The sequence below is a fragment of the Anomaloglossus baeobatrachus genome, chromosome 9 (genome assembly GCF_048569485.1).
Source record: "Anomaloglossus baeobatrachus isolate aAnoBae1 chromosome 9, aAnoBae1.hap1, whole genome shotgun sequence".
Taxonomy (NCBI): Eukaryota; Metazoa; Chordata; class Amphibia; order Anura; family Aromobatidae; genus Anomaloglossus; species Anomaloglossus baeobatrachus.
The window spans coordinates 25445400-25472659 of NC_134361.1; the positions used below are offsets into that span (position 1 = coordinate 25445400).

General features: G+C 45.3%; 1 protein-coding gene across 43 annotated transcripts in view; it reads right to left on the bottom strand.

Annotated features, from left to right (window-relative positions):
* LOC142250958 (uncharacterized) overlaps positions 1–27260 on the bottom strand; it is a 345599-nt gene that overhangs the window by 229464 nt on the left and 88875 nt on the right. For 41 of the 43 annotated variants that reach the window (XM_075323314.1, XM_075323336.1, XM_075323323.1 and 38 more), the window contains 12 exons: positions 26896–26991; positions 25073–25918; positions 24828–24917; positions 15087–15491; positions 14841–14930; positions 5883–5933; positions 5699–5737; positions 3713–3763; positions 3518–3562; positions 3303–3347; positions 3100–3153; positions 1404–1499 (listed from right to left, as the gene is read on the bottom strand). In XM_075323314.1, coding sequence (XP_075179429.1) covers positions 1404–1499; positions 3100–3153; positions 3303–3347; positions 3518–3562; positions 3713–3763; positions 5699–5737; positions 5883–5933; positions 14841–14930; positions 15087–15491; positions 24828–24917; positions 25073–25918; positions 26896–26991 — 1908 coding nt within the window. The remainder of the gene's footprint in view (positions 1–1403; positions 1500–3099; positions 3154–3302; positions 3348–3517; positions 3563–3712; positions 3764–5698; positions 5738–5882; positions 5934–14840; positions 14931–15086; positions 15492–24827; positions 24918–25072; positions 25919–26895; positions 26992–27260) is intronic. The other 2 variants (XM_075323309.1, XM_075323349.1) reach the window with 2 other exon arrangements.

Genomic DNA, 27260 nt, shown 5'->3' on the forward strand with positions numbered 1-27260 from the left:
TGCCTTTGGAGGTTATTGTATATAAAAGGAGGCATAACCAATGTGAGAGCAGACTGTCAGTCATTACATGAAACACAATGAAGAAAAACCCACAGCATCTTCTGGGTGAAAAACGTTTTGTTGCCTTTATTCCATCAGTGTATAGAAGAAGAAGCAACGTTTCGACCAATGTCTTTATCAAGCATTGTTCGAAACGTTGCTTCATCTTCTTCCAAGCACTGACGGAATAAAGACAACAAAAACGTTTTAACCCAGAAGACGCTGTCGGTTTGTCTTCATTGCGGTATGTGTCTCCAAGAGATCCCTTGGTGTTAGTCGCACGTCTGGATGCTGCGGTTTTTGTGTTACGCCCTAACACAAGCGGCTATAGACTGTGGTGCTGCGATTTTTGCTTTGCTATGTCAGTCATTACATGTCTCACAGAGGTAACTCCCCCTTTCACTTACAACAAGCAAGAGGCAGATTCTCAGGGAGATCTAAACGGCTCAACGGATCACATATATCAAGGTATAATATTATCCAGATTCCAATGACCTAGATGCCCATATAGATGTCTTAGAAGGGTTAATTCTACTAACTGATTCCCTCCATTTGGCCTATATTTTCTTTCAAAGCAATACTTCTACGAGTATAGCTACTACGGGTAAATACCTCTAACATGCAATGGAACATTTTCCATTTATCTCCCAACATATTTCTGTTAAACTGCCCAATATATATATATATATATAAAAAACACAAAAGGAAAGAGCGGAATTTCTTTTTATCATTCCTCACAGAAAATAGTAATAGTCAATAATCTATATGTAAAATTGTGATAAAAAATATGGCACAATCTAAAAAAAAAAGCCCACATACAGCTATATCGGCTGAAAACACAATAAAGAAACGGCTTTGGATTTGTGACCTAAAAACTATTTTTTCCATTATCTGTGTTATTACTTTGAAAAAATAGGAAAACATAAAAAAAGCTTTAGGTAGGCGTCATTGTTGTGAGCACAGCAAAATTGGAACATAATTTAAACAATGGAAAAATTAATGTTTTTGTTTTTATTTTCATTCCCCACAAAAAACATTTGATTAAAGTAAATTAATAATAATAAAATTAATTATAAAAAAAATAATAATAATAAAATAATAATATAATATAATAAGTTATATGTGCTACAAAAATGGAATAACCAAAAAATAAAAAAAAATAGTCAAACACCAACAAAGTACAAGCCTACCTAAAGTAGACAGATAAACAGAAATATGGCTCTTAAAAGGCAAAGAATAAAATAAAATGACATAGGTTGAAATAGTTTGTGGTCATAAGGGTTTTAGTGCATATCTATTAAGTAGTAAGTTTAAAAAGAAAGTGAATATTTGTATGAGGCAATACTGGGGTGAATATTACTTACGTGGACAGTCACACGGGATGAGGGGGCATCTATCATGGTTGTCATTGTGCAATCTTGTATCGCAGTGTTTAGGAAGACACCAGCAGTGTTTCTTTTCTGCATTGTGTTAAGAATTCACATAATTTTTGTATAGTGTTTACCTTTATTATACATTTACTACATTAGCTGAGCTCAACATCTGATTGCATAATATTTGTAAAGCAGACACAGTATTTCACCTCTAGGGGATATAATACTGATTAAAATTAGGACACAGAAGCAGGAATATAAGAAAACTGAAATAAGTTGTAATCAATGTAGAAAAACTCTAGAGTTTTCTACTAACATACAATATTAGCGGGATTTTCCCTTGTACAATCCAGTGGTGCGTATTATATTAAAATAGTGGGCAGCACGAAGAAGAAAAGAAGAGTAGTGTCTGAAGATCAGATGGTGGGCAGGATGAAGAAGAAAAGAAGAGTAGGGTCTGAAGACAAGATGGTGGGCAGGATGAAGGAAAAAATAAGAGTACGCTCTGAAGATCAGATGGTGGGCAGGATGAAGAAAAGAAGAGTAGGGTCTGAAGATCAGATGGTGGGCAGGGTGAAGAAGATAAAGAAGAGTAGTGTCTGAAGATCAGATGGTGGGCAGGATGAAGAAGAAAAGAAGAGTAGGGTCTGAAGACTAGATGGTGGGCAGGATGAAGAAGAAAAGAAGAGTAGGGTCTGAAGGCCAGATGGTGGGCAGGATGAAGAAGAAAAGAAGAGTAGGGTCTGAAGACCAGATGGTGGTCAGGATGAAGAAGAAAAGAAGAGTAGGGTCTGGAGACCAGATGGTGGGCAGGATGAAGAAGAAAAGAAGAGTAGGGTCTGAAAACCAGATGGTGGGCAGGATAAAGAAGAAAAGAAGAGTAGAGTCTGAAGACCAGATGGTGGGCAGAATGAAGAAGAAAAGAAGAGTAGGGTCTGAATACCAGATGGTGGGCAGGATGAAGAAGAAAAGAAGAGTGGAGTCTGAAGACCAGATGGTGGGCAGGATAAAGAAGAAAAGAAGAGTAGGGTCTGAAGACCAGATGGTGGGCAGCGAGTAGCAAAAAAGTTGCATCGATGAGCAGAGAGGATGTTTTTGTTTTTTTGTTTTTTTACTTTTGCCGGCTTCTACAGTTCAGCAAATCAGCGCCATTATACTGAACACACACATTTTCAAAAATGTTGAATTTTTGAAAATTTGAATAAAATTGAATAAAAAAAAAAAATTGAATCTTGATTCTTGACATTTTCAAGTCTTATTTTTTTATGACAAGTATATGATGTAGTTGTTGATGTAGTCGGAACTACAGTTGTAGTAGAATAAAAGAATGAGTTTATAATATCAATCACAACTTCTTGTTTTTTTTATTTTCTTCCATGGTTTATTGTAGCGGTTTGCACAGAACATCATTACTAATGTCATATTTTGGCTACTGAGCTGCTGTTGTACTGAACATCTGCCAACCGGTTATTCCAAACAGCAGTTCAAGCCAACTCCTCATTTTGACATCAGTGATGATGTTCAGTTCCATCTGGGAAAAGATACGATGAGTAATTCCAATGAAATGAAAATATAGATTAGGAAAAAACTGTTTTACTTGTGATGGGATTTATAAGGAATGAAATTATTAGCATTTGACTATAAGTTTTAACCTTTTTAGTGACAAAAATAGCCAAAAAATCCTCACCAGTAGTAATAAGTGAAGTGGTTACAGTTGGGGTTCTTGATGTATCAGAAGGTGCTGGAAGAAAAAGTAAATTTATGAGGCAATGCCAAACAAAATGATTTCTTTAGTAAGTTAATATCAATTTATACATATAGGGTTTGATTGGTTATTTCTTCTAGATTAAATTTTAGTTTTTTTAAAAAAAAAAAGACCCCGAAGCTTACCAGTAGTAATATGTGTGGAGGTAGTGGTTGTTAATGTTGTTAAAACTGTAGACGAAAAGCCAAAGATATAAATCCATGAAAAACAAAAAAATCTCCACTTGTTTGTGACTCATTAAAAATCTATTGGATTTTCTTGTTTTTGTAATTTTTTTTGTAATTTTTTTTATCATGATCAACATTTTGAATTTATAAAACAAATATAAAAAAAAACTCACCAGAAGTAAGAAGTGATGTTGTTGTATCTGGAATTGTTGTAGGAGCTGGAGCAAAAAAAAAAAAAAAAATAGTAATAATTTGATTTAATTTAGCAAAGCCAATAAAAAACTTGCACTGAGTAAGTGTCTGACAAAAGTCATTTGCATTTTGTTTTCAACCTTTTTTATGACAACCCCCCCCCCCCCAAAACTTACCAGTAGTAGTACGAGAAGTGTTTGAAGTTGAGGAAGTTGATGTAGTCGGAGCTGTAGAAAAAGGACAAAGTTAATAATTCTCAGAAATCAAAATATTTTTTTTTATTTATTTTTTTTAAATCTCCCTTATGTCCTCCTGTATGTCTCATATTGTATTAATGTTTCATTTAGAAAATTATTTTTTGTGTGTTTTTGATTAAAAAAAATAGTAACAAGTGACAAAACAATTAGGTTATGTTTACACATTGCTTTTTGCTGCTTTTTTCTGCAGCAAAACCTGGTCTCTTGGCATTAAAAAAAGCTGCATTAAAAAAACAGGTTTTGCTGCATTACTATAGTGTTTTTGTTGTGTTTTTTTTTTTGCAGTGTTTTTGATGTGTCATTTGTTTACAGTACATGTTTATACATCAAACCACCCCTGAGGAAATCAGATTACGACGAAATGCGCGTCGGGCTGCAGGCACGCAGTTCTAATAGACGTTGGATACAGGTAATTACCACATTTACCCAATCTATGCAAACATGCCATTTCAGTCACAGGACTATTATTTACCCTGAAGGCTTTATACTATAACAGCATCACATGAATTTCTAAGCCCGATTTCATAGCCTTAGATATTACTGTTCTATCGCCAGTTTCATACTATTTCATGTGATTTCTGTAGTAATTATTGACTATTTATAATGTGATTCCTGAAATGGTCTTTTATTTTCCATCCATTTCTGTTTTTGCCATTTTGAGAAAGCCTATTTTTTAATATATTGACCCTAGACACTGTAATATCACTTGAGAAATATTTTCCATTTTAATAACATTTAATAAAATATTTATTTTATAGCATTTATTTGTGTTGGTGGTGGTGTTTTGGCCTACATGTATGGCATTTGCCTATTGCTATTGCATGGAGGGTCGTTTTGAGGTTCTTACTTTACACGCTGCGATATCGGTACCGATATCGTTAGTGAGATTACCCGCCCCGTCGGTTGTGCGTCATGGGCAAATCGCTGCCCGTGGCGCACAACATCGCTAACACCCATCACATGGACTTACCTTACCTGCAACGTAGCTCTGGCCGACGAACCGCCTCCTTTCTAAGTGGGTGGTTCGTGCGGCGTCACAGCAACATCACATGGCAACCGTCCAATAGCAGAGGAGGGGCGGAGATGAGCGGCTGGAACATGCCGCCCACCTCCTTCCTTCCTGATTGCCGGTGGACGCAGGTAAGGAGATGTTCGTCGCTCCCGCGGTGTCACACACAGCGATGTGTGGTGCCGCAGGAACGACGAACAACATCGCTACTGACCAGACAACGATTTTTTTTATAAATAAACGACCTTTCTCAGACAAATGATTTTTGCCTCTTTTGCAACCGTTTAAGGTCGCTCTAGCCTGTCACACGCTGCGATGTCACTAACGATGCCGGATGTGATTCACAAACACCGTGACCCCGACGATATATCGTTACCGATCTCGCAACGTGTAAAGCCCGCTTTAGTCTCATATGCAGTAAAAAATGCAGTTGCATTTTTGCAGCGTTTTTGCACTTTCTCATTGCTTTCAATGGTTAGAAAAATGCTAACAGAATTGACATGCGGCTTCTTTCAAAAATGCAGCAGTTTCCCATTTTAGGCAGGAAAAAAAAGCAATCATGCACATGAAATCTCAGAGGTATTGCTGGTACTCTAAAAGGAAGCTTTTATTTTGTATACAACGCTGAAAAAAGCAGCAAAAATGCAGCAAAAATGCAAAATATGAACAAAACCTTAGGGTATGTGCACACGATGCATGCTTATAGCGTTTTTTATGCCTTTTTGAGTGCAGATTTGTTACAAAATTACATGCAAATCCTTATATCAGCAAAGTCAACTAGAATCCTGAAGTTTTGTGCAAATATTGCTTATTGTTGCCTTGCAGATTTGGTTTCTTTTCAAAAGTTCTTAACCATTTATTTGATTTTTTTTATATTAAAAATATAAAACACTTACTTGTAGTTAACTGTGACTGAGTTGTAGTTGTTGTTGGAACTGTACCAAAAAAAGCAGCTATTAATTTAATATCATTCAAAGCGCCAGCATAAAAAAAATAATCCTTCTGAAGGTCTCACTTAGGATTTTGTGTTTTGTTTTTAGTTATTTTTCTTTGTTAGTATTTGGACATCCAATAACTCACCGGTAGTAAGAAGTGAAGTGATTGTAGTCGGAGCTGTTGATGTATCAGGAGCTGCAGGAAAAAGGCAAAAATATTAAGCAAAAAACAATCAAACTACATCCCCTGAGTAAAGGCTGCTTTACATGCAGCGACATCGCTAGCGATGTCGTTGGTGAAAGCACCCGCCCCCGCCTGTTGTGCGTCACGGGCAAATCGCTGCCCGTGGCGCACAACATCGCTCGCTAGGACCCATCACATGGACTTACCTGCCTAGCGACGTCGCTGTAGCCAGCAAACTGCCTCCTTTCTAAGGGGGCGGTTCGTGCGGCGTAACACTGCAGCCGTCCAATAGAAGCGGAGGGGCAGATAGCAGTCGAAGGTAAGACACGCACACCTCATTGCCAGAGGATGCAGGTACGGTGTTTTTTGTTGTTCCAGCGGTGTCACACATAGCGATGTGTGCTGCCGCAGGAACGACAAACAACCTGCATCCTGCAACAGAAACGATATTTGGGATTTGAACGACCTGTCCACGATCAACGATAAGTTGAATAATTTTGATCGTTAACGGTCGTTCGTGCATTTCACACACATAGACATCGCTAACGAGGCCGGATGTGCGTCACGAATTCCGTGACCCCAACCACATCTCGTTAGCGATGTCGTTGCGTGTAAAGCCCCTGTTACGGGGGGCTGTCTGATAACCTAAAGGAGTATCAGACAGTCAGGGTCCACCGTGCAAAGACTCTGCTGCAGACTATGGCAGAGTGCAATACCTCTGTTAACTCACAGAAGGATATAATAAGTAAGTAAAGCAATTCCTCCCTTACTTGGAGGGTGTGTGGAATGATCTCTGTTAATAATCATAGAGACAAAGGCAATGTGTGCGAAATGGCACCTACCTAGGTCCGCTCTTCTAGTGGTGCAAAAGAGACGAACAGCAGCGTAAGCCGCACAAAGCTCCTACCTGCGTTCGCTCCACTAGTGTGCGAGGACACGAACCACTAGATATGGCACCTGCCTAGGTCCGCTCTTCTAGTGGTGCAAAAGAGACGAACAGCAGCGTAAGCCGCACAAAGCTCCTACCTCTGTTCGCTCCCCTAGTGTGCGAGGATACGAACAACTGCCAGACGCAGTATAAGGAACGTTACCCTAGCGGCAACGTCCACCTACGAGTCGAACCACAAGGCCCAGCCAGACCATGTGCCTCAGGCACCTGCCTATGTCCGCTCCCCTAAGAGGTAAGGATACGGACAGCAGCCGAAGCTGTAAGGTATAAGAACACTACCCTGCCGGTAGCGCTCACCTAGCATAGACAGAGGAATGCCTAGAGGAACGCGCACAGAGCGTCTACTCTTATGCATGAACCAAGAGGACTGAGCGCCATGCGGCGTGTGTCAGGGTCTTATATAGACTCTGTGCCTCATCCAAGATGGAGGACACCAGAGCCAATCCGCTGCCAGAACGACAGGAGTGACGTCATGCTGGCCTATCACCGAGCAAGGCATCACAAGCACATGACCAGCGACCAATCGGCATAGAAGGTGTCAGAGACATGTGACCTCGTGTCAGCGATGATGTCACCCGCACATGTGCAATGGCTCCAAGATAGGACTTAGTCTCCGGCACTCGCACATGTGCAGTAGCAAGAAATCTGGACTTAGTCTCCAGCGCTCGCACATGTGCAGTAGCAAGAAATCTGGACATAGTCTCCAGTGCTCGCAGCAACCGTAACAGTACCTCCCCCTCAAGGGCCCCCCTCCCGGCGACGCAGGTAATCGGCAACTAAGTCGGGAGCATGGACAGCCTCCTCAGGCTCCCAAGAGCGATGTTCCGGGCCGTAACCCTCCCAATCTATCAAGAAGAACCTGCGCCCTCTAACCATCTTAGAACCAACTATGGCTCGTACCTCATAGCTAGAGCGAGAGGAATCAGAGGCAGGAGAGTGCACTTCACGAGCGTGAGGTAAAATAGCCGGCTTTAGCAGTGAGACATGGAATTTGTCATGAATCTTAAGATGGACGGGTAACTTCAATTGGTAGACTACAGGATTTACCTGTCGAAGAACCTCATAAGGACCCAGGAAGCGAGGAGCAAATTTGACAGAGCTCACTCTAAGTCTCACGTGTTTTGCAGAGAGCCACACAAAGTCCCCTGGAGAAAAGACAGGAGCCGGGCGACGAAACCGATCGGACACCGTCTTCATACGGTCCTTAGCTGCTTGGATCGACTCTTGAGTCCGATCCCAAACCTCTCTGGCATTAGTTGCCCAGTCGGCCACAAGAGGAGGAGGTGCAGCAGCGGGAAACGGTACCGGTACCCTAGGGTGTTGCCCATTATTGAGTACGAACGGTGTCTGTCCAGTGGCCTCAGCCAGCGAATTGTTAAGGGCAAATTCTGCCCAGGGTAGGAGGGAGGACCAGTTATCGTGGTTCTCAGCAACAAAGTGTCGAAGGTATATAATCATAGATTGATTGGTACGCTCAACCAAACCATTGGTCTCCGGATGGTATGCCGAAGAGAGATTCAACTCAATTTGCAGAAGGCTACAAAGATCTCGCCAGAAACGGGAAGTAAATTGCGGGCCTCTATCACAAATGATACGATCTGGCATCCCGTGAAGCCTAAAGACATGCTTGAGGAATAGTTTGGCTAGTACCCTGGAAGATGGGATTCTCGATAACGGTACGAGATGAACCATCCGGGAGAAATGGTCCGTAATGACCCACACAAATCTATGTCCCTGTGAACATGGAAGATCACCCACAAAGTCCATGCCTACCACCTCCCATGGTCTATCTGGCACTGGTAAAGGATGCAAGAGTCCAGCCGGTCTCTGCCGTAATGGACGGTTGCGAGCACACGAGTAGCAGGAACCGACATATCTCTTGACGTGGCTGGCTAAGTGTGGCCACCAATACCACCTCTCCAGTAACTCTCGTGTCCGCCTAATACCAAAATGCCCACCCACCTTTGAGGTGTGGGCCCATGACAGTATATCATTCTGTCGATCAGGCGGAACAAAGGTCTTGCCCGGTGGGATTTGGTCTAACGTCACAGGGGAGAGCGTATGAAAAACCCTGGAGGGAAGGATAAGACGAGGTTCGTCAATCTCCTCCTGGGTAGAAAGCATAGAGCGAGACAGGGCGTCTGCCTTGTTATTCTTACTCCCAGACAGATAGTTGATGGAGAAGTGAAAGCGGGAGAAAAACAAGGACCAGCGGGCTTGGCGAGGATTCAGACGCTGAGCGGTTTGTAAGTACGTCAGATTCTTATGGTCTGTATAGACCTGGAAAGGATGTTTCGCTCCTTCCAGCAAGTGACGCCACTCCTCCAAGGCTAATCTCAAGGCGAGCAGTTCCCTATCCCCAATGGTATAGTTTCTCTCTGCTGGTGAAAAGGTTTTCGCAAAGAAGAAACACGGCCTTTTTCTACCTGCACCGTTCTTTTGATACAAGACCGCACCAGCACCCACTGAAGAGGCATCAACCTCTAAGAGGAAGGGCTTACTCTCATCGGGTCTTTGAAGAACGGGAGCAGTTGAAAAGTGTCTTTTTACTGCCTCAAAAGCCTGAGATGTCTCAGTAGACCAGGCTTTGGGATTAGCACCTTTCTTAGTCAAGGCCACCAAAGGGGCCACCAAAGTAGAAAAATAGGGTATGAACTGCCTGTAATAATTTATGAATCCTAAGAAGCGTTGCACCGCCTTCAAGGAATGAGGTTCGGACCATTGCAGGACAGCAGAGAGCTTCGCAGGATCCATAGCCAGGCCCTCTTGTGAGATAATGTAACCCAAAAAAGGCAATGAGGACTGCTCGAATACACATTTCTCGAGTTTAGCAAACAATGAGTGCTCCCTTAAACGGGAAAGGACACGAACGACATCCTGACGATGAGTCTCCAGATCAGGAGAAAAAATCAGGATGTCGTCCAGATACACCACTACTGAGGATAACAGTAAATCCCTGAACACATCGTTTACGAAGTCCTGAAATACTGCGGGTGCATTACATAACCCAAAAGGCATGACGAGGTATTCATAGTGACCGTCTCGGGTGTTAAAAGCGGTCTTCCATTCGTCACCCTTTCGAATTCGTACCAAGTTATACACACCCCGCAGATCCAACTTTGTAAAAACTTGAGCTCCTCTCAATCTGTCAAAGAGCTCCGAAATTAAAGGTAATGGGTATTTGTTCTTTATTGTGATTGCGTTGAGACCCCTGTAATCTATGCAGGGACGCAAATCACCCTCTTTCTTCCGAACAAAGAAAAACCCAGCTCCCGCGGGAGAGACAGACTTACGAATGAACCCCTTCTCTAAACTCTCTCTTATATAGGTCGACATGGCCTCCGACTCAGGTATCGACAGGGGGTAAACCCTGCCTTTAGGTGGAACCGAACCTGGGATAAGGTCTATGGCACAGTCATACGGCCTATGGGGTGGAAGAACCTCAGCACCCTGTTTGGAGAACTCGTCAGCGAAATCCAGACAGGGTGTAGGTATGGGAGAGAGATCAGTAGATGCAACCGCAATGACCTTAGGTGGTAAGGGAAGACATCGGGACTGACATTTCGAACCCCAACTAATAATGCTGTCAGACTCCCAGTCAATGTGAGGAGCATGAGTCCGAAGCCATGGGAGACCCAGAAGGATGTCGTCTATACCCTCAGGCAAAACAAGAAAAGAAATCTCCTCTATGTGACCCTGAGACAGGGAAAGGCGCAAGGGAACTGTCCTCAATGTAATGGAGTCAGACAACATAGTTCCATTAACAACACGGACAGGAATAGGCGCCTCTAACATGATAGAGGGAATATTGTGTCCCTTTACAAATCCTGAGGACACAAAAGTCCCGTCAGCTCCGGAATCCACAAAAGCCATAATAGGCCATGTATTCTCAGATAACGAGAGCTGACCTGGGATACAACACTTAGAGGGTGCAGAAGACGTCTCTAGTAACCCCCCTCTAATGGTTACTAGGCCAGGGAGTTTCCCTGACGACTAGGACACTTGTTGGCATAGTGCCCAGCCTGACGACATACGTAACATATAGGAGGACCAGACTTGCGTAGTCTGGAAGACGTATGACCTAACTCCATAGGAGTGGGAGATGTTTCAGATGCTGAGGAAGATGGTAGTGGACCCTCAACAACTGGAATAGCCCGATGCTTAGGGCGTGAGGAAGAGACCTCGAGTCTATGTTCCTTATGGCGTACATCGATCCTCGTTGCTACTGTGATCAAGTCCTCCAGAGAAGCAGGGACCTCACGAGTAGCAAGAGCATCCTTGACATAGCCTGCCAACCCTCTCCAGAAGATAGGAATCAACACCTTCTCTGGCCAATCTAGTTCTGCCACCAGAGTTCTAAAAGCAATGGCATAAGAACTAGTGGATAACGAACCCTGAGATAGATCTAACAGTCTCAGGGCCGCATCATGGGTAACCTGCGGACCCATGAATACCGCCTTAAGAGCATCAAGAAAGTCTTGATGTCTCAGAGTAACCACATCAGAGCGCTCCCATAGGGGAGTCGCCCATTCTAAGGCTTTGTCCTGAAGTAAGGCGATGATAAAGCCTACTCTGGACCTCTCCGTAGAGAAGCGAGAAGAGTTGACCTCTAGGTGTATCTGACACTGACTAATGAAACCACGACATGATCTGGCATCGCCAGAATATCTGTTTGGCAGAGCAAGTCGAGGATCATGTGCAGATGTCACCATGGTCTGAGGTTTATCCTCTATACTCTTGAGCCGTGACTCAAGTACTTGTATGTAACGGTGTAACTGCTGATATTCTGCCATAACTGCCAGACCCTTGGCTCAGTCCTAATGTTACGGGGGGCTGTCTGATAACCTAAAGGAGTATCAGACAGTCAGGGTCCACCGTGCAAAGACTCTGCTGCAGACTATGGCAGAGTGCAATACCTCTGTTAACTCACAGAAGGATATAATAAGTAAGTAAAGCAATTCCTCCCTTACTTGGAGGGTGTGTGGAATGATCTCTGTTAATAATCACAGAGACAAAGGCAATGTGTGCGAAATGGCACCTACCTAGGTCCGCTCTTCTAGTGGTGCAAAAGAGACGAACAGCAGCGTAAGCCGCACAAAGCTCCTACCTGCGTTCGCTCCACTAGTGTGCGAGGACACGAACCACTAGATATGGCACCTGCCTAGGTCCGCTCTTCTAGTGGTGCAAAAGAGACGAACAGCAGCGTAAGCCGCACAAAGCTCCTACCTCTGTTCGCTCCCCTAGTGTGCGAGGATACGAACAACTGCCAGACACAGTATAAGGAACGTTACCCTAGCGGCAACGTCCACCTACGAGTCGAACCACAAGGCCCAGCCAGACCATGTGCCTCAGGCACCTGCCTATGTCCGCTCCCCTAAGAGGTAAGGATACGGACAGCAGCCGAAGCTGTAAGGTATAAGAACGCTACCCTGCCGGTAGCGCTCACCTAGCATAGACAGAGGAATGCCTAGAGGAACGCGCACAGAGCGTCTACTCTTATGCATGAACCAAGAGGACTGAGCGCCATGCGGCGTGTGTCAGGGTCTTATATAGACTCTGTGCCTCATCCAAGATGGAGGACACCAGAGCCAATCCGCTGCCAGAACGACAGGAGTGACGTCATGCTGGCCTATCACCGAGCAAGGCATCACAAGCACATGACCAGCGACCAATCGGCATAGAAGGTGTCAGAGACATGTGACCTCGTGTCAGCGATGATGTCACCCGCACATGTGCAATGGCTCCAAGATAGGACTTAGTCTCCGGCGCTCGCACATGTGCAGTAGCAAGAAATCTGGACTTAGTCTCCAGTGCTCGCAGCAACCGTAACAGCCCCCTTAAGTCTCATTCTAAATAAATAGTTTGTGTTTTGACTTTAGTTTTCTGTTAATGACAAAAATACCCAAAACTTACGAGTAGTAACAGATGAAATAGTTGTAGTTGAGGTTGTGGAAGTCATCGTAGGTGAAGATAAAAAGGCAAAGTTATTAATCTACACAAACGGAAATAGGAACACAAAAATTATCCCTCTTATAGATTGATGACAGGTTGCAACGCAGGATAGTCTGGATGGTGGATAAGTCGCCCCAATCAAGTTCCAAAGAATTTCCAGCTGTCCTGTAGGCTCAGGGAGCATCAGTATCAGCGAGAACTATCCATCCACATTTGAAGGAATTGAGACACTACGGAGGAGACCCAGAGGGACCAGACTGCTGACAGACATAAAAAAGCTAGACTACAGTTTGCCAAAATATATGTAAGTAACCAAAATCCTTCTGGGAAAGCATCTTGTAGACAGATGAGACCAAGATGGAGCTGTTGGGTAAAGCACATCATTCTACTGTTTACTGAAAACAGCTTGAGGCCTGCAAAGAAAATAATACAGTACCTACAGTCAAATATGGTGGAGACTCAGATGTTTTGGGGTTGTTTTGCTGCCTCTGGCACTGAGGGTCTTGACTGTGAGACAAGACATTATGAAATTTGAAGATTGCCAAAGGATTGTGAGTGACTAGAGTCAGAAACTAGGTTTGTGTCCTAGGTCAGCAGAACAATGACCCCAAACATACAAGAAACCTCCAGAAAAGGATGGAAACAAAGAGCTGGATAGTTCTGAAGTGGCAGCAATCATTCTGGATCTAAATCCCATTAAACCTGTGGAGAGATCTTAAAATTGCTGTTGGGAGAAGATGCCTTCAAATGTGAAAAACCTGAAGCAATTTGCAAAAGAGTGGTATAAATACAGTTGAAAGTTGTAAGAAGCTCGATAATGGCTATAGGAAGCAATTGATTGCGGTTATTTATTCCAAAGGGTGTGCAACCAAATATTAAGTTGAGGGTGGCAACAATTTTTTGGAATTTTGTGTCAACTTATGCCTTTTTTCTCAATGTTGTTGGTTTATTCCAATTGTAAGATGGTTACTGGCTACATTGTAAATGGATGGTAGGGATCCCAGAAGTTGTTGTCCTCTGGGATGTATGCCTGGAATGTCAACTCTTGTACCTGTAATGCCACAAGCTTAGTGAAGGAGTTTAAGGGCCAAGTTTATGGATAGCTGGATAGATGGGTAGGTCTCGCTATCCACATACCTCAACCCACGGGTGTGTCTCATATGGCTTAATGAGAAAGTTTTTTTGGCACATGGCAGTGAATGTGAAGAGGCTCTGCGTGAAGCCTCTGGGAAGTATCCTTTACTGGAAAAAGGAGATTTGTTTCTCCTGACTAGGATCATGGATAGAGGTATTGAAGCCTCTCCGAAGTGACCCCATGAGAGAAAAGAGAGTTTGCTTTGTGCAGCCTAAGGTCATTGTGTGGAAGGGTTGCAATGCTCCGAAGCTACAGATTTTAAAACCGTGTAGGAATACTGGCCGGAGTCAGTGAGTGGCGGTTGATAACTCTAATAGGATACTAGAGAAGTGTATCTGAACCAGAGTGGGTGCACCTCGAATGCAACAGACTGTGGTTATGTGTCCCTTGAGAAACCAGTTAAACTTTTAAAGGGTTTCTGTTCCTGTGCTACCTTGCTGAAGAAAGAAAAGTGAGTACCCCATCACGTTGAGTGCAATATCACACAATAAACACAAATAAAACAAACATGTATTTAAGAAAATAAGTAATTGCAATAATTTTCTCGGAGAAATACTTCCTTTTCTGTAAAATGTTCAAGGTGGCGAACACTTTCAACCATTACTGTATAAAGTATGTTGAAATCATTCTGACATTACTAAGGTTGTGTTTGCAAGAAAGAGCCTTAAAAGTGTTGGTAAGGTCCTAGGAGGCCTCATAGTCTTAATAATGGCTTTTCAGGGCAACTGGAGGTTTCGGAGAACTTTCCATTTATGAAAAATTAATTCACATTGAATTGCATTTTCTGTCAAAATTTGTTAAAGATGGAGAATGTAAAATTCAAAGATTTGCTAAACTCTACTGATCATACAATCTCCATAACATTGAGGTGGATCTGACTTACTCGGACATTCACATGGTATAAGAGAACAGTCATAACTGTAGTACATTTCTGGGCTGCAGCTTTCAGGAAGGCACCAGCATTGATTGTTTTCTGTGTATAGAAGACAAGAGTATTATTATCATCATCGTTCCTTATACAGGGTGGACATGATCTGTCAGCACAGCCAAGGACGGAGACAAAAAGGGAAAGCAGGTTGGAAATTTTGCCTGAATTATGTTGATTTTTCTGTTGAGCTGACTAACATACCTTGAGTAGTAGGTGGGATGGTTGTAGTTGTTGAGCGTTCCGTGGTAGGAGGTGGCATGGTTGTAGTTGTTGAGCGTTCCGTGGTAGGAGGTGGCATGGTTGTAGTTGTTGAGCGTTCCGTGGTAGGAGGTGGCATGGTTGTAGTTGTTGAGCGTTCCATGGTAGGAAGTGGCATGGTTGTAGTTGTTGAGCGTTCAGTAGTAGGAGGTGGCATGATTGTAGTTGTTAAGCGTTCCGTGGTAGGAGGTGGCATAGTTGTAGTTGTGGAGCGTTCCGTGGTAGGAGGTGGCATGGTTGTAGTTGTTGAGCGTTCCGTGGTAGGAGGTGGCATGGTTGTAGTTGTTGAGTGTTCCGTGGTAGGAGGTGGCATGGTTGTAGTTGTTGGGCTTTTTGTAGTAGTAGTGGCTGACCCCAGAAAAAAAAACAAAAAAACAAAGAAATAAAAAAGTTATTTCATTCTGTGGTGAATCTAGATTGTGAGGGGATGTCACAGTTCGCAGTTCAGCCACAGGGATAGAGAGAGAAGATCTTGAAACACTGAAGAAACTGTACAGAATGTATGTGACAGCACAGCAGTGAATAAAGTTAACATCCATTTACTCTTAGACATGTACAGTATACTATGTTGATGACATTTTGACTTTACTAAGGTTGTGTTTGCAATAAAGAGCCTTAACATTATTGGTATTGTCATAAGAGGCCTCATAGTGTTATTTATGATGACTAGTGATGAGCGAGTACTAAAAAGCTCGGGTGCTCGAAGCTCGGGCCGAGCCTCCCAAGATACTCGTGTACTCGGCCCGAGCAACGAGCCCAATGTTATCCTATGGGAGACCCGAGTATTTTTGTGAAATGACCTCCCGGCAGCATGGAGAAACCCTAAAAATGTCACAAAAGTCTCAGAAGAGTGCTCAAATGACATGGCAACAGCATGGGGAAGACCCCTTGAAGCATTTATCACTCAAAAGTCACAGCTGTGAACAATTTTGTCCGCGTTTTACGCCATTTTTACGGACTCACCAGAAAACCTTCCAAAATGACCCCAAAATGATTTTTCATGGCGGAAATGTTAAGGGCACATACCCAATAGTGAGATAGAGCTGGTGTATGTTACTTTTTGAGATCAATACATGAAAGATTTTACGTGAAAACATTGTGTGGCACTCCGATGTCCCTGAGAAGAGACGTACATGAAGGCCTCTTGAGTCTAATGTGCCCATTTTGAGGAAGTGAGTCTTTGTAGTATTTTCCTTTGCCAGGGCAGTCCTAAATTGTGAGGTTCACCAATGCCCCTGCATACAGACGTGCATGAGGGCCTGTAAACCTGAAGTGCCCATTGGAAGGAAGTGGGTGTATTATAGTATAGCCCTTAGGCAGGGAAGCCAAACATTGGGAGGCTCCACGTTGTCCCTGGATAGAGACGTGCATGAAGGCCTGTAAACCTGAAGTGCCCATTGGAAGGAAGTGGGTGTATTATAGTATAGCCCTTAGGCAGGGAAGCCAAACATTGGGAGGCTCCACGTTGTCCCTGGATAGAGACGTGCATGAAGGCCTGTAAACCTGAAGTGCCCATTGGAAGGAAGTGGGTGTATTATAGTATAGCCCTTAGGCAGGGAAGCCAAACATTGGGAGGCTCCACGTTGTCCCTGGATAGAGACGTGCATGAAGGCCTGTAAACCTGAAGTGCCCATTGGAAGGAAGTGGGTGTATTATAGTATAGCCCTTAGGCAGGGAAGCCAAACATTGGGAGGCTCCACGTTGTCCCTGGATAGAGACGTGCATGAAGGCCTGTAAACCTGAAGTGCCCATTGGAAGGAAGTGGGTGTATTATAGTATAGCCCTTAGGCAGGGAAGCCAAACATTGGGAGGCTCTACGTTGTCCCTGGATAGAGACCTGTTAGGTTCTTAGTGCCTCCGTGCTTGCATTTAAAAACCGCACGTGTGTGCCTGTTGGTGGCAGCTTTCCGCTGCATTTGTGTGAGTTTTGCACAAACTTGGATATAACACACAAGTCTAGTGAATACACATCAGCACAGCATTGCAAAATGCGCAAGGGCGTTGTCAACGAACAAGGAAGTGGACGTGATGGTGGTGCAGGCAGACACCGAGGTTGTGTGCAAGCTCTAATTTCGCCACAACAAAGGGCCACATCTAGTCGCTCGCACGTCCTGTCCCAAATTCTTGGGGACCGCAGCAGTACACCCCTCTTGAACCAAGACCAGTGTCAACAGGTTGTTAGTTGGATAGCGGATAATGCTTCCAGTCAGATTGGCACCACCACAAACACTCTGTCTTCCACACGGTCAAGTGTCAGTAGCCGTGATACTGCACCGCACATTTCAGAACCTGATCCTCCTTCCTACCACCAGGCCGAGTACACGTCCACGGACATTACTGATCCCACACTTGGACACTCGGAATAGCTGTTCGTTCACGTTTCCATTCACAAATTCTGGCCTCTCGCCAGCTCCTGTTGAAGTGGGCCATGACGAGATTGTATGTACAGATGCACAAATATTTGAGCAGCCACGTTCTCACGAAGTTGGCAACGTGTCTCAACAAGGGGTGGCCGATGATGAGACACAATTGTCAGGAAGTCAGGAGGAGGAGCAGGGTGCGGAAGAGGAAGACGACGTGGTGGATGATCCAGTAACTGACCCAACCTGGCAGGAGGATATGCAGAGCGAGGACAGCAGTGCACAGGGGGAGGGAGGCGTAGCATCACAACAGGCAGTAAGAAGCAGAGTGGTGGCCCCAGGCAGACGTCAGTCAACTGTTCCCCGGAACAACACGACACAAGGTGCCTGTACAAATGTTAGGTCTTCCCGAGTCTGGCTGTAATACTATTGTATGTATTGAGGATTTCGATTGCGTTAGGGCAATGACAACCAGAGACGAGTTCTTGGTGCAAGACATTTATAATATGCAACCAGCAAATATGTACATAAACGGAACAAAAACACAGTAGAACATAAATACAGGAAATACCTTCCAGGGACTGAGCGAAAGGGAATTCCCGGTACCGCGCACCGGACTCCCCCAGGGAGACCACCAACAGCAAACCCCTATACAGGGACTGTCTGGCAATCACCCCAGAAGCCCTAAATGCGCAGCAGCCGGGACACAAAAGGGCAATAGGTAAGTCGAAAAATGTCTGTACGTGATGTGAGTCCAGAGTGGTATTAAACGGAAGGAACCGGGCAGAAGTTCCGACCAAAGACGGCAAACGGAGTCCAGGTACAGCTAGATGATACCAGATGAAGTCCAGAGTCGGTGTCGGTTGTTTTCCAAGAGGATCCGAATAACAATCAGGAACCAAAAGCAGCAGGGCAGGAGCACACAGGAAGCAGTATACTCAGGCACTGGACTAAGCTTTAGGGGCGGCTTTTAAACAGATGGACAGGAAGTAGGGCAACATAACAGAAAACTCCATGTTAACAAAGGGCAAGCTCTTTCAAAAGAAAACTGGAAAACCAGGAACTCTGACACTGGCAGTTTTTTAAGTTGGCTCCAGATGATTCTAAAAAGGCCATTTGCAACACCTGCCATGCCAGCATCAGCAGGGGTACCAAAACTAGCAGCCTGACCACCACCAGCATGATCAGGCACATGTCAGCCAAGCACCCGACTTTGTGGGAAGTACAACAGAGTCGAGGAGCAGTGCTTGCTGATGTCACTGCTACGTCTTCGCTGGTTGTGCATGCGAGCCAATCCCCTGTCCATGCTGCCTGCGAACAAGCCTCCTCCACTCCTGCACCTGCAGTTGCCTACGCAGAAAGAACACCATCATCAAGCACGTCCTTGTCCCAGCGCAACGTTCAGTTATCCATTCAGCAAACCTTTGAGCGCAGGCGCAAATACACTGCCAACACCCCACATGCCACAGTTCTAAATGCTAACATTTCGCGACTGCTTGCGCTGGAAATGTTGCCTTTTAGGCTGGTTGAGACAGAAGCATTCCGCGAACTGATGGTGGCAGCTGTCCCACGTTACTCGGTCCACAGCCGCCACTATTTCTCCCTGTGTGCCGTCCCCGCATTGCATAACTAACCACGTGTCACAAAACATCACACGTGCCCGGAACAACGCTGTTTCAGCCAAAGTCCACCTAACCACAGACACGTGGACAAGTGCATGTGGGCAAGGCCGCTACATCTCGTTGACGTCACACTGGGTTAATATTGTGCAAGCTGGGACCCAGTCTGAGCGAGGGACGGAATACGTCCTTCACACACCAAGTTTTGCAGGCCCTACCTCAGTCAGGGTTTCACACACACTCTACAGCTCCGGAATGTCATGCTCCTCAGCCTCCTCCTCCTCCTGCGCATCCTGATCCACTTTACCCTCCACACCAGTCCCAAGCTGTAAGTGTCGCTGGCGGAGGAGGGGACGGTGCGCTCTCCCACTGCTCGGGTCCGGCTGACGCAGCTCTACGGCTGCTGCTGCTCGTTGGCTCGAGCGATGGCCGGATCCCGGGGACTCGAGCGGCGCTACTCGCCCGTGAGTGAAAAGGGGTGGTTTGGGTTTTGGGGATATTGTCCGTGACGCCACCCACGGTTGTGGTGATTGTGTGGACACCACCGCTGCTCTGGACGGGGATCCCGGGAGCCTGTGACAGGGAGCAGCTTTGTTGTTATTTCTCCCCTACGTGGGTAGGGGGGTTGGTTGTCCCGGGGCCTGGTGATGGGGTAGAGATGGATGACAGGCGGGTTGCGGGGCCTGATGAAGTGCATGGTCGCAGGGGCAGCGCTGTGCCGCACGGCACGGAGGTACTCACTCAGCCCAATGATGATGACACAGTTCAGGGTAAAACAAGTGGCTGGATGGACAGGTCACTCGGACGGCTGCGGTTGTTCCTCCCTGCAGGTTAGTGATGACTGTCTCTCCCTGCACCGAAGTTAAGTGTTGGTAGTGATGGTTTCCCAACGGTAACCCGCTCCCTGACCTGGATATGGGCCGGAGGAGCCCCTTTTGCCCACAGGCGCTGGCCCTGGGAGACGGTTGCCCTTGCCGGTGGCTGTGTCTCCCCTTCACGGTTGTACGGTTGCCTTCTATCTGGACTTGGCTGTTTGGAAACCCTGAGGTCCCCTTCAATAACGGATTTGGCAAATTCACGGCGACACCAAGCCTTGCCGGGATCCGAAAGTCCTCTGCCAATGGTGCTGGCTTCGCTTTGTATACCGGTCCGGTACGGCCGGGTCACCACCCGTCCACGGTCCTTACGGCAGACTCCAATCGGCCTCCACTGCAGACGGTCACCACATCCTGCCAACCTTGCTGTCCTGTCCAGGCCACACACCCGGACCAACTTCAGGCTCTTTGCTGTCACTTTTCTCCTCTCTACTACTTTCCTCCTTCCACTTCCTTAGCTTAACTCTCACTGCCTGTGTTTTCCCTCCTCCTCGGTGGGTGGAGACCAACCGCCTGGCTCCACACCCTGGTGTGGACAACAGCCCCTGGGGAAGGCAACAAGGATTTTGTGTTTTGACTATGATATGCCTGCAGGGAGTGTGGGGTGTTTAAGTGTTGTGCTCTGTGGCCCCTGGCTTGTCCAGGGCGACACAGAAGCACTGCAGCACTGCCTCGGCGAAGCGGCAACAGGCAGTGCTGAAGCTAATCTGCATAGGTGACAAACCCCACAATGCAGAAGAGGTGTGGACAGCTCTGAAACAGCAGGCAGATCACTGGCTCACAACTCTGAACCTAAAGCCAGGAAAGGTGGTGTGTGACAATGGCCGGAACCTGGTGGCGGCTTTGAGGCGAGGCCAGCTGACACATGTTCCATGCTTGGCCCATGTGCTCAACCTCGAGGTTCAGCGGTTTCTAAAGTCATAGTCAGAGCTGTCTGATCTGCTGGTAAAAGTTCGCCGCCTGTCTGCACATTTTCGAAAGTCACCTACTGCTTCAGCCGGCCTTGCCGCCTTAAGACGCCGTTTGCATCTTCCGGCACACAGACTGGTGTGTGATGTCCCCACGCGTTGGAATTCAACTCTGCACATGTTGGTCAGGATATGTGAGCAGAAGAGGGCAGTTGTTGAGTACCTGCATCACCTAAGCCGTCGGGAAATGGGTCAAACTCCACACATAACACCTGAGGAGTGGAGATGGATGTCCGACCTATGCACCATCCGCCAAAACTTTGAGGACTACAACAAGATGGTGAGCGGCGATGACGACATTATTAGCGTCACCATACCGCTTCTCTGCCTTCTAAAATGGTCTCTGCTCAGAAAACAAACATGATGCATTGCAGGCGGAGCGCGATGAGTTTCAGCAAGAAACAGTAGTGGGTGTGGGTGATGATAACACACAGCCCAGCCTCGTCTCATCACAACGTGCAGTGGAGGACTATGACGAGGAGGAGGATGAAGACATGGAGCAACTCTCTGGCCAAATTGAGGATATGACATGCAGTCATATCCTCGGTTCAGCGTGGCTGGCCAGAGGACAGGGTAGATGATGAGGAGGAGGAGGACAGCATGTTCAGTCATCGTGTCGGTCAGGATACTGAAGTGATGGCTGTTAAGAGTCTGGCACACATGGCTGACTTTATGGTAAGCTGCCTGTCTCGTGACCCTCGCGTTAAGAACATCTTGGCCGACAATCATTACTGGTTGGTAACACTGTTAGACCCACGCTAAAAGGAGAACTTTATGTCTCTTATTCCCGAGGCGGAGAGGTCAGGCAAAATGCAGCAGTTCCAGAAGGCCATAGTCACGGAAGTAGGCAAAGCATTCCCCTCACAAAACGCTAGCGGCATAGGTCATGAATCAGTGGACAACCGAGGCGTACAGCCGAGAGAGGCACAAGTCCAATCCGCCAGAGGTAGGGGAACAGTCTTTAAGATGTGTGACAGTTTTCTCAGCCCCTCACGTACCACAGCCCCTGAGGTGCGGGGTAGTGCCACAAGAAATCCTAAGTTTGCCCAGATGCTGAAGGAGTACCTTGCAGATCGAACAACTGTACTCCGACATTCCTCTGTGCCTTACAATTATTGGGTATCCAAGCTGGACACGTGGCATGAATTGGCTCTCTACGCCTTGGAAGGCCTGGCCTGCCCTGCTGCTAGCGTTTTGTCAGAGCGTGTTTTTAGTGCCGCAGGTGGAATCATTACAGATAAACGCACCCGCCTGTCAACTGAAAATGCTGACAAGCTGACTCTGATCAAGATGAACAAGGGTTGGATTGGGCCAGACTTCACCACACCACCAGCAAATGAGAGCGGAATTTAAAGTTTGCCATGTACCTCCACTCACCCATGGGTACACACTTCTGGAGTTTGGCTAATCGCTGGACTGCTCCTCCTTCTCCTCATGCGCCACCATGATGATGACCGTTACAAATTGCAATACTTAGGCCTTTGTTTCAGGTATACCCCCAGTGGTAAATTTTTTCGCCCATTCTTTGCAGAATGGACATTACAACGACAGGAGACCCACTCCTTTGCAATGGGAACAATGTTTTGAGGCCCTCATGCACGTCTCTATCCAGGGACAACGTGGAGCCTGACGCTGCCACCGACTGCCACACACGTGCTGTTTTTAAATGCAAGCACGGACGCAATAAGAACCTAACTGGTTTTTAGGAGCGACAATTACTGAGAAGTCTGACACTATCAGACACTGCTGACTGACGTGTATTATACACTAGACTTGTGCGTTATATAATAGTTTGTGCAAAACGCGCACCTGTACCCTGCCACCGACTGCCACACACGTGCTGTTTTTAAATGCAAGCACGGACGCAATAAGAACCTAACTGGTTTTTAGGAGCGACAATTACTGAGAAGTCTGACACTATCAGACACTGCTGACTGACGTGTATTATACACTAGACTTGTGCGTTATATAATAGTTTGTGCAAAACGCGCACCTGTACCCTGCCACCGACTGCCACACACGTGCTGTTTTTAAATGCAAGCACGGACGCAATAAGAACCTAACTGGTTTTTAGGAGCGACAATTACTGAGAAGTCTGACACTATCAGACACTGCTGACTGACGTGTATTATACACTAGACTTGTGCGTTATATAATAGTTTGTGCAAAACGCGCACCTGTACCCTGCCACCGACTGCCACACACGTGCTGTTTTTAAATGCAAGCACGGACGCAATAAGAACCTAACTGGTTTTTAGGAGCGACAATTACTGAGAAGTCTGACACTATCAGACACTGGTGACTGACGTGTATTATACACTAGACTTGTGCGTTATATAATAGTTTGTGCAAAACGCGCACCTGTACCCTGCCACCGACTGCCACACACGTGCTGTTTTTAAATGCAAGCACGGACGCAATAAGAACCTAACTGGTTTTTAGGAGCGACAATTACTGAGAAGTCTGACACTATCAGACACTGCTGACTGACGTGTATTATACACTAGACTTGTGCGTTATATAATAGTTTGTGCAAAACGCGCACCTGTACCCTGCCACCGACTGCCACACACGTGCTGTTTTTAAATGCAAGCACGGACGCAATAAGAACCTAACTGGTTTTTAGGAGCGACAATTACTGAGAAGTCTGACACTATCAGACACTGCTGACTGACGTGTATTATACACTAGACTTGTGCGTTATATAATAGTTTGTGCAAAACGCGCACCTGTACCCTGCCACCGACTGCCACACACGTGCTGTTTTTAAATGCAAGCACGGACGCAATAAGAACCTAACTGGTTTTTAGGAGCGACAATTACTGAGAAGTCTGACACTATCAGACACTGCTGACTGACGTGTATTATACACTAGACTTGTGCGTTATATAATAGTTTGTGCAAAACGCGCACCTGTACCCTGCCACCGACTGCCACACACGTGCTGTTTTTAAATGCAAGCACGGACGCAATAAGAACCTAACTGGTTTTTAGGAGCGACAATTACTGAGAAGTCTGACACTATCTGGACTGTTTTACACTGTGTACACCAGCCCCAGATATGATGAAGGCTGGTATACGGTCACCACTAGGAATGGCTATATATACCCTGCCTGCCTGCCTGTATACTGCTACAATAGTCCTGACAAGGACTCTTCTGGTCACTAGCCTGTATTCCGACCTGGCTATACCCTGCCTGTATATAGCAACAATAGTCCTGAGAAGGACTCTGCTACTGTACTCCGACCTGGCTATACCCTGCCTGCCTGTATACAACTAGAATAGTCCTGAGAAGGACTTCTGGTCACACTGTTTGCAGCCCTGCTCCGGAACTAACTATAAAGGGCCGCAAAGCTTTCCCTGAATCAGCGACACTCTCCCTACACTCACTGTCAGAATAGCTGTGAGCAGAGCACAGCGCGCCGGCCTATATAAAGGCTCGGTGACGCTGTGCAGGCCGGCCAATCACTGCAATTCCACAACTAACAGGGCTGTGGCATTGCAGTGGTCTGCCAGCCAATCCCTGCATGAGGGCTGGCTCTCAAAAGAGCGCCAACATGCAGAAATGAAGACCACGAGTAAAGCACGAGTATCGCGAGATTACTCGGTCCCCGCCGAGCAGCCCGAGTACAGTGATACTCGTGCGAGTACCGAGTAGTGACAAGCATGCTCGCTCATCACTAATGATGACTTATCAGGGCAATTGGAGGCTTTGGAGAAAATTCAATTCTTGGAAAATCAATTCGCAATGAATTGCATATCCTGTCAAAATTTGTCAAAGCTGTCGAATATGAAATTCAAAAGATTCACTCATATCTATAGATCATATGATCTCCATAACATTGAGATAAATCTGACTTACCCGGACATTCACATGGTATAAGAGAACAGCTATAAGTGTAGTACATTTCTGGGCTGCAGTTTTCAGGAAGGCACCAGCATTGCTCAATTACTATGTATAGAAGACATGAATAGTATTATCATCATCGTTCTTTATATTTGGTTGACATGATCTTTTAGACCAGCCAAGAAAGGAGGCAAAAAGAAAAGCAGGTTGGTAGTTTTGGCTGCATTTGTTTGATTATTTTAATAAGTTGAGTTACATACCTTCAGTAGTAGGTGTAGTTGTTGAGTGTTCTGTGGTGGTAGGTGGTATGGTTGTAGTTGTTCGGTGCTCTGTGGTAGTAGGTGACATTGTTGTTGTAATTGTTGGGTGCTCTGTAGTAGTAGGTGACATTGTAGTTGTTCGGTGCTCTGTGGTAGTAGGTGACATCGTTGTTGTAATTGTTGGATGCTCTGTAGTAGTAGGTGACATTGTAGTTGTTGGGTGCTCTGTGGTAGTAGGTGACATTGTAGTTGTTGAGTGCTTTGTGGTAGTAGGTGACATTGTAGTTGTTGAGTGCTTTGTGGTAGTAGGTGACATTGTAGTTGTTGAGTGCTCTGTGGCAGTAAGTGGTATGGTTGTAGTTGTTGGGTGCTCTTTGGTAGTAGGCGGCTTAGTTGTAGTTGTTGTGTGCTCTGTGGTAGTAGGTGACATATTAGTTGTTGAGTGCTCTGTGGTAGTAGGTGACAGTTTAGTTGTTAAGTGCTCTGTGGTAGTAGGTGGTATGGTTGTAGTTGTTAGGTGCTCTGTGGTAGTAGGCGGTTTGGTTATAGTTGTTGGGTGTTCTGTGGTAGTATGTGACATCGTTGTTGTAGTTGTTGGGTGTTCTGTGGTAGTAGGTGACATTGTAGTTGTTGGGTGCTCTGTAGTAGTAGGTGGCATGGTTGTAGTTGTTTGGTGCTCTGTGGTAGTAGGCGAGTTGGTTGTAGATGTTGGGTGTTCAGTGGTAGTAGGTGACATTGTAGTTGTTGAGTGCGCTGTGGTAGTAGGTGGCATCGTTGTAGTTGTTCGGTGTTCTGTGGTAGTAGGTGGCTTGGTTGTAGTTGTTGGGCTTTTTGTAGTAGTAGTATCTGACCCCCCCCAAAAAAAAACAACAGAGAAAAGATATTTCATAAAAAATTATAATGTGATGACAAGTAATGTGCACTTAGCAAATGTGTTTTGGGAGGTGACATGTCTAACTAAGTTGAAGACGTATAACTTGGTGTCACTTGATTTTGGCACAACAGCCTTACTCACTGTATACAGTTACTACTGCAAGTCCCTGTTACTACATAGTAATAAAGGAGATGGGCAGGTGGTACATAGAAATCATGGGGTCCGGAAGCTTAAGTCAAAATTGGACCATATCCCAAAGAAAGAAAATATTTGATGAAGTTGGTAGGGCAAAGGTGCATATGTGTAGTCAAGATAAAGCATACTATACCCTCCAACTTTTAAAAACAGGGAGAGTACTTCTTGAGCTGTCTATATTGGCATGTGGCTCATAAGAAGCTGTATAAAATCACACCTTGACATCTGTGATCCAATGCCTTAATCAAGAGAAATTCATATTTTTCATAACATGAAATTGAGCGGTTAAGATCTATGGGTCGTACATAGATCTCTCCAATAATCTGCCTTCAGAGGTTATTGTAAATAAAAGGGGGCATTACCAATGTGAGAACAGACTGTCAGTCATTACATGTCTCACAGTGGTACCACCCGCAGATTTTCATTGAGATCTATATCCAGTCCAGAGATCTAAACAGCTCATCGAATCACATATATTAAAGCATCATTTTATCCAGCTTCCTATGACCTGTATGCCACAATAGATGGCTTAGAAGGGTTGATCCTACTGACAGATTCCCTTCAATATGCTGCCATATTGCACCTCTTTTTGGCCTATATTTTCCTTCACAGCAATACTTGTATGGCTATTACGGGTAAACAACTCTAACAATTAGTAGAACATTTTTCATTTATCTGCCAACATATTCCCTTTAAACTTCCAAAGATATGTTAAAAAAGAAAAAAACACATAAAGCAAGTGAATATTACTTACGTGGACAGTCACACGGGATGAGGGGGCATCTATCATGGTTGTAGTTGTGCAATCTTGGATCGCAGTGTTTAGGAAGACACCAGCAGTGTTTCTTTTCTGCATTGTGTTCAGATTCGAACACACGATTGTTATCAACATTATTTTTGTATAGTGTTTACCTTTATTATACATTTATTACATAAGCTGAGCTTAACATCTGATTGCATAATACAGGTGCATCTCAATAAATTAGAATATCATTAAAAAGTTAATTTATTTCAGTAATTCAAGACAAAAGATGAAACGAATATATTATATAGAGTCATTATACACAGAGGGATCTATTTCACATGTTTTTTTCTGTTAATGTTGATTATTATGATTTA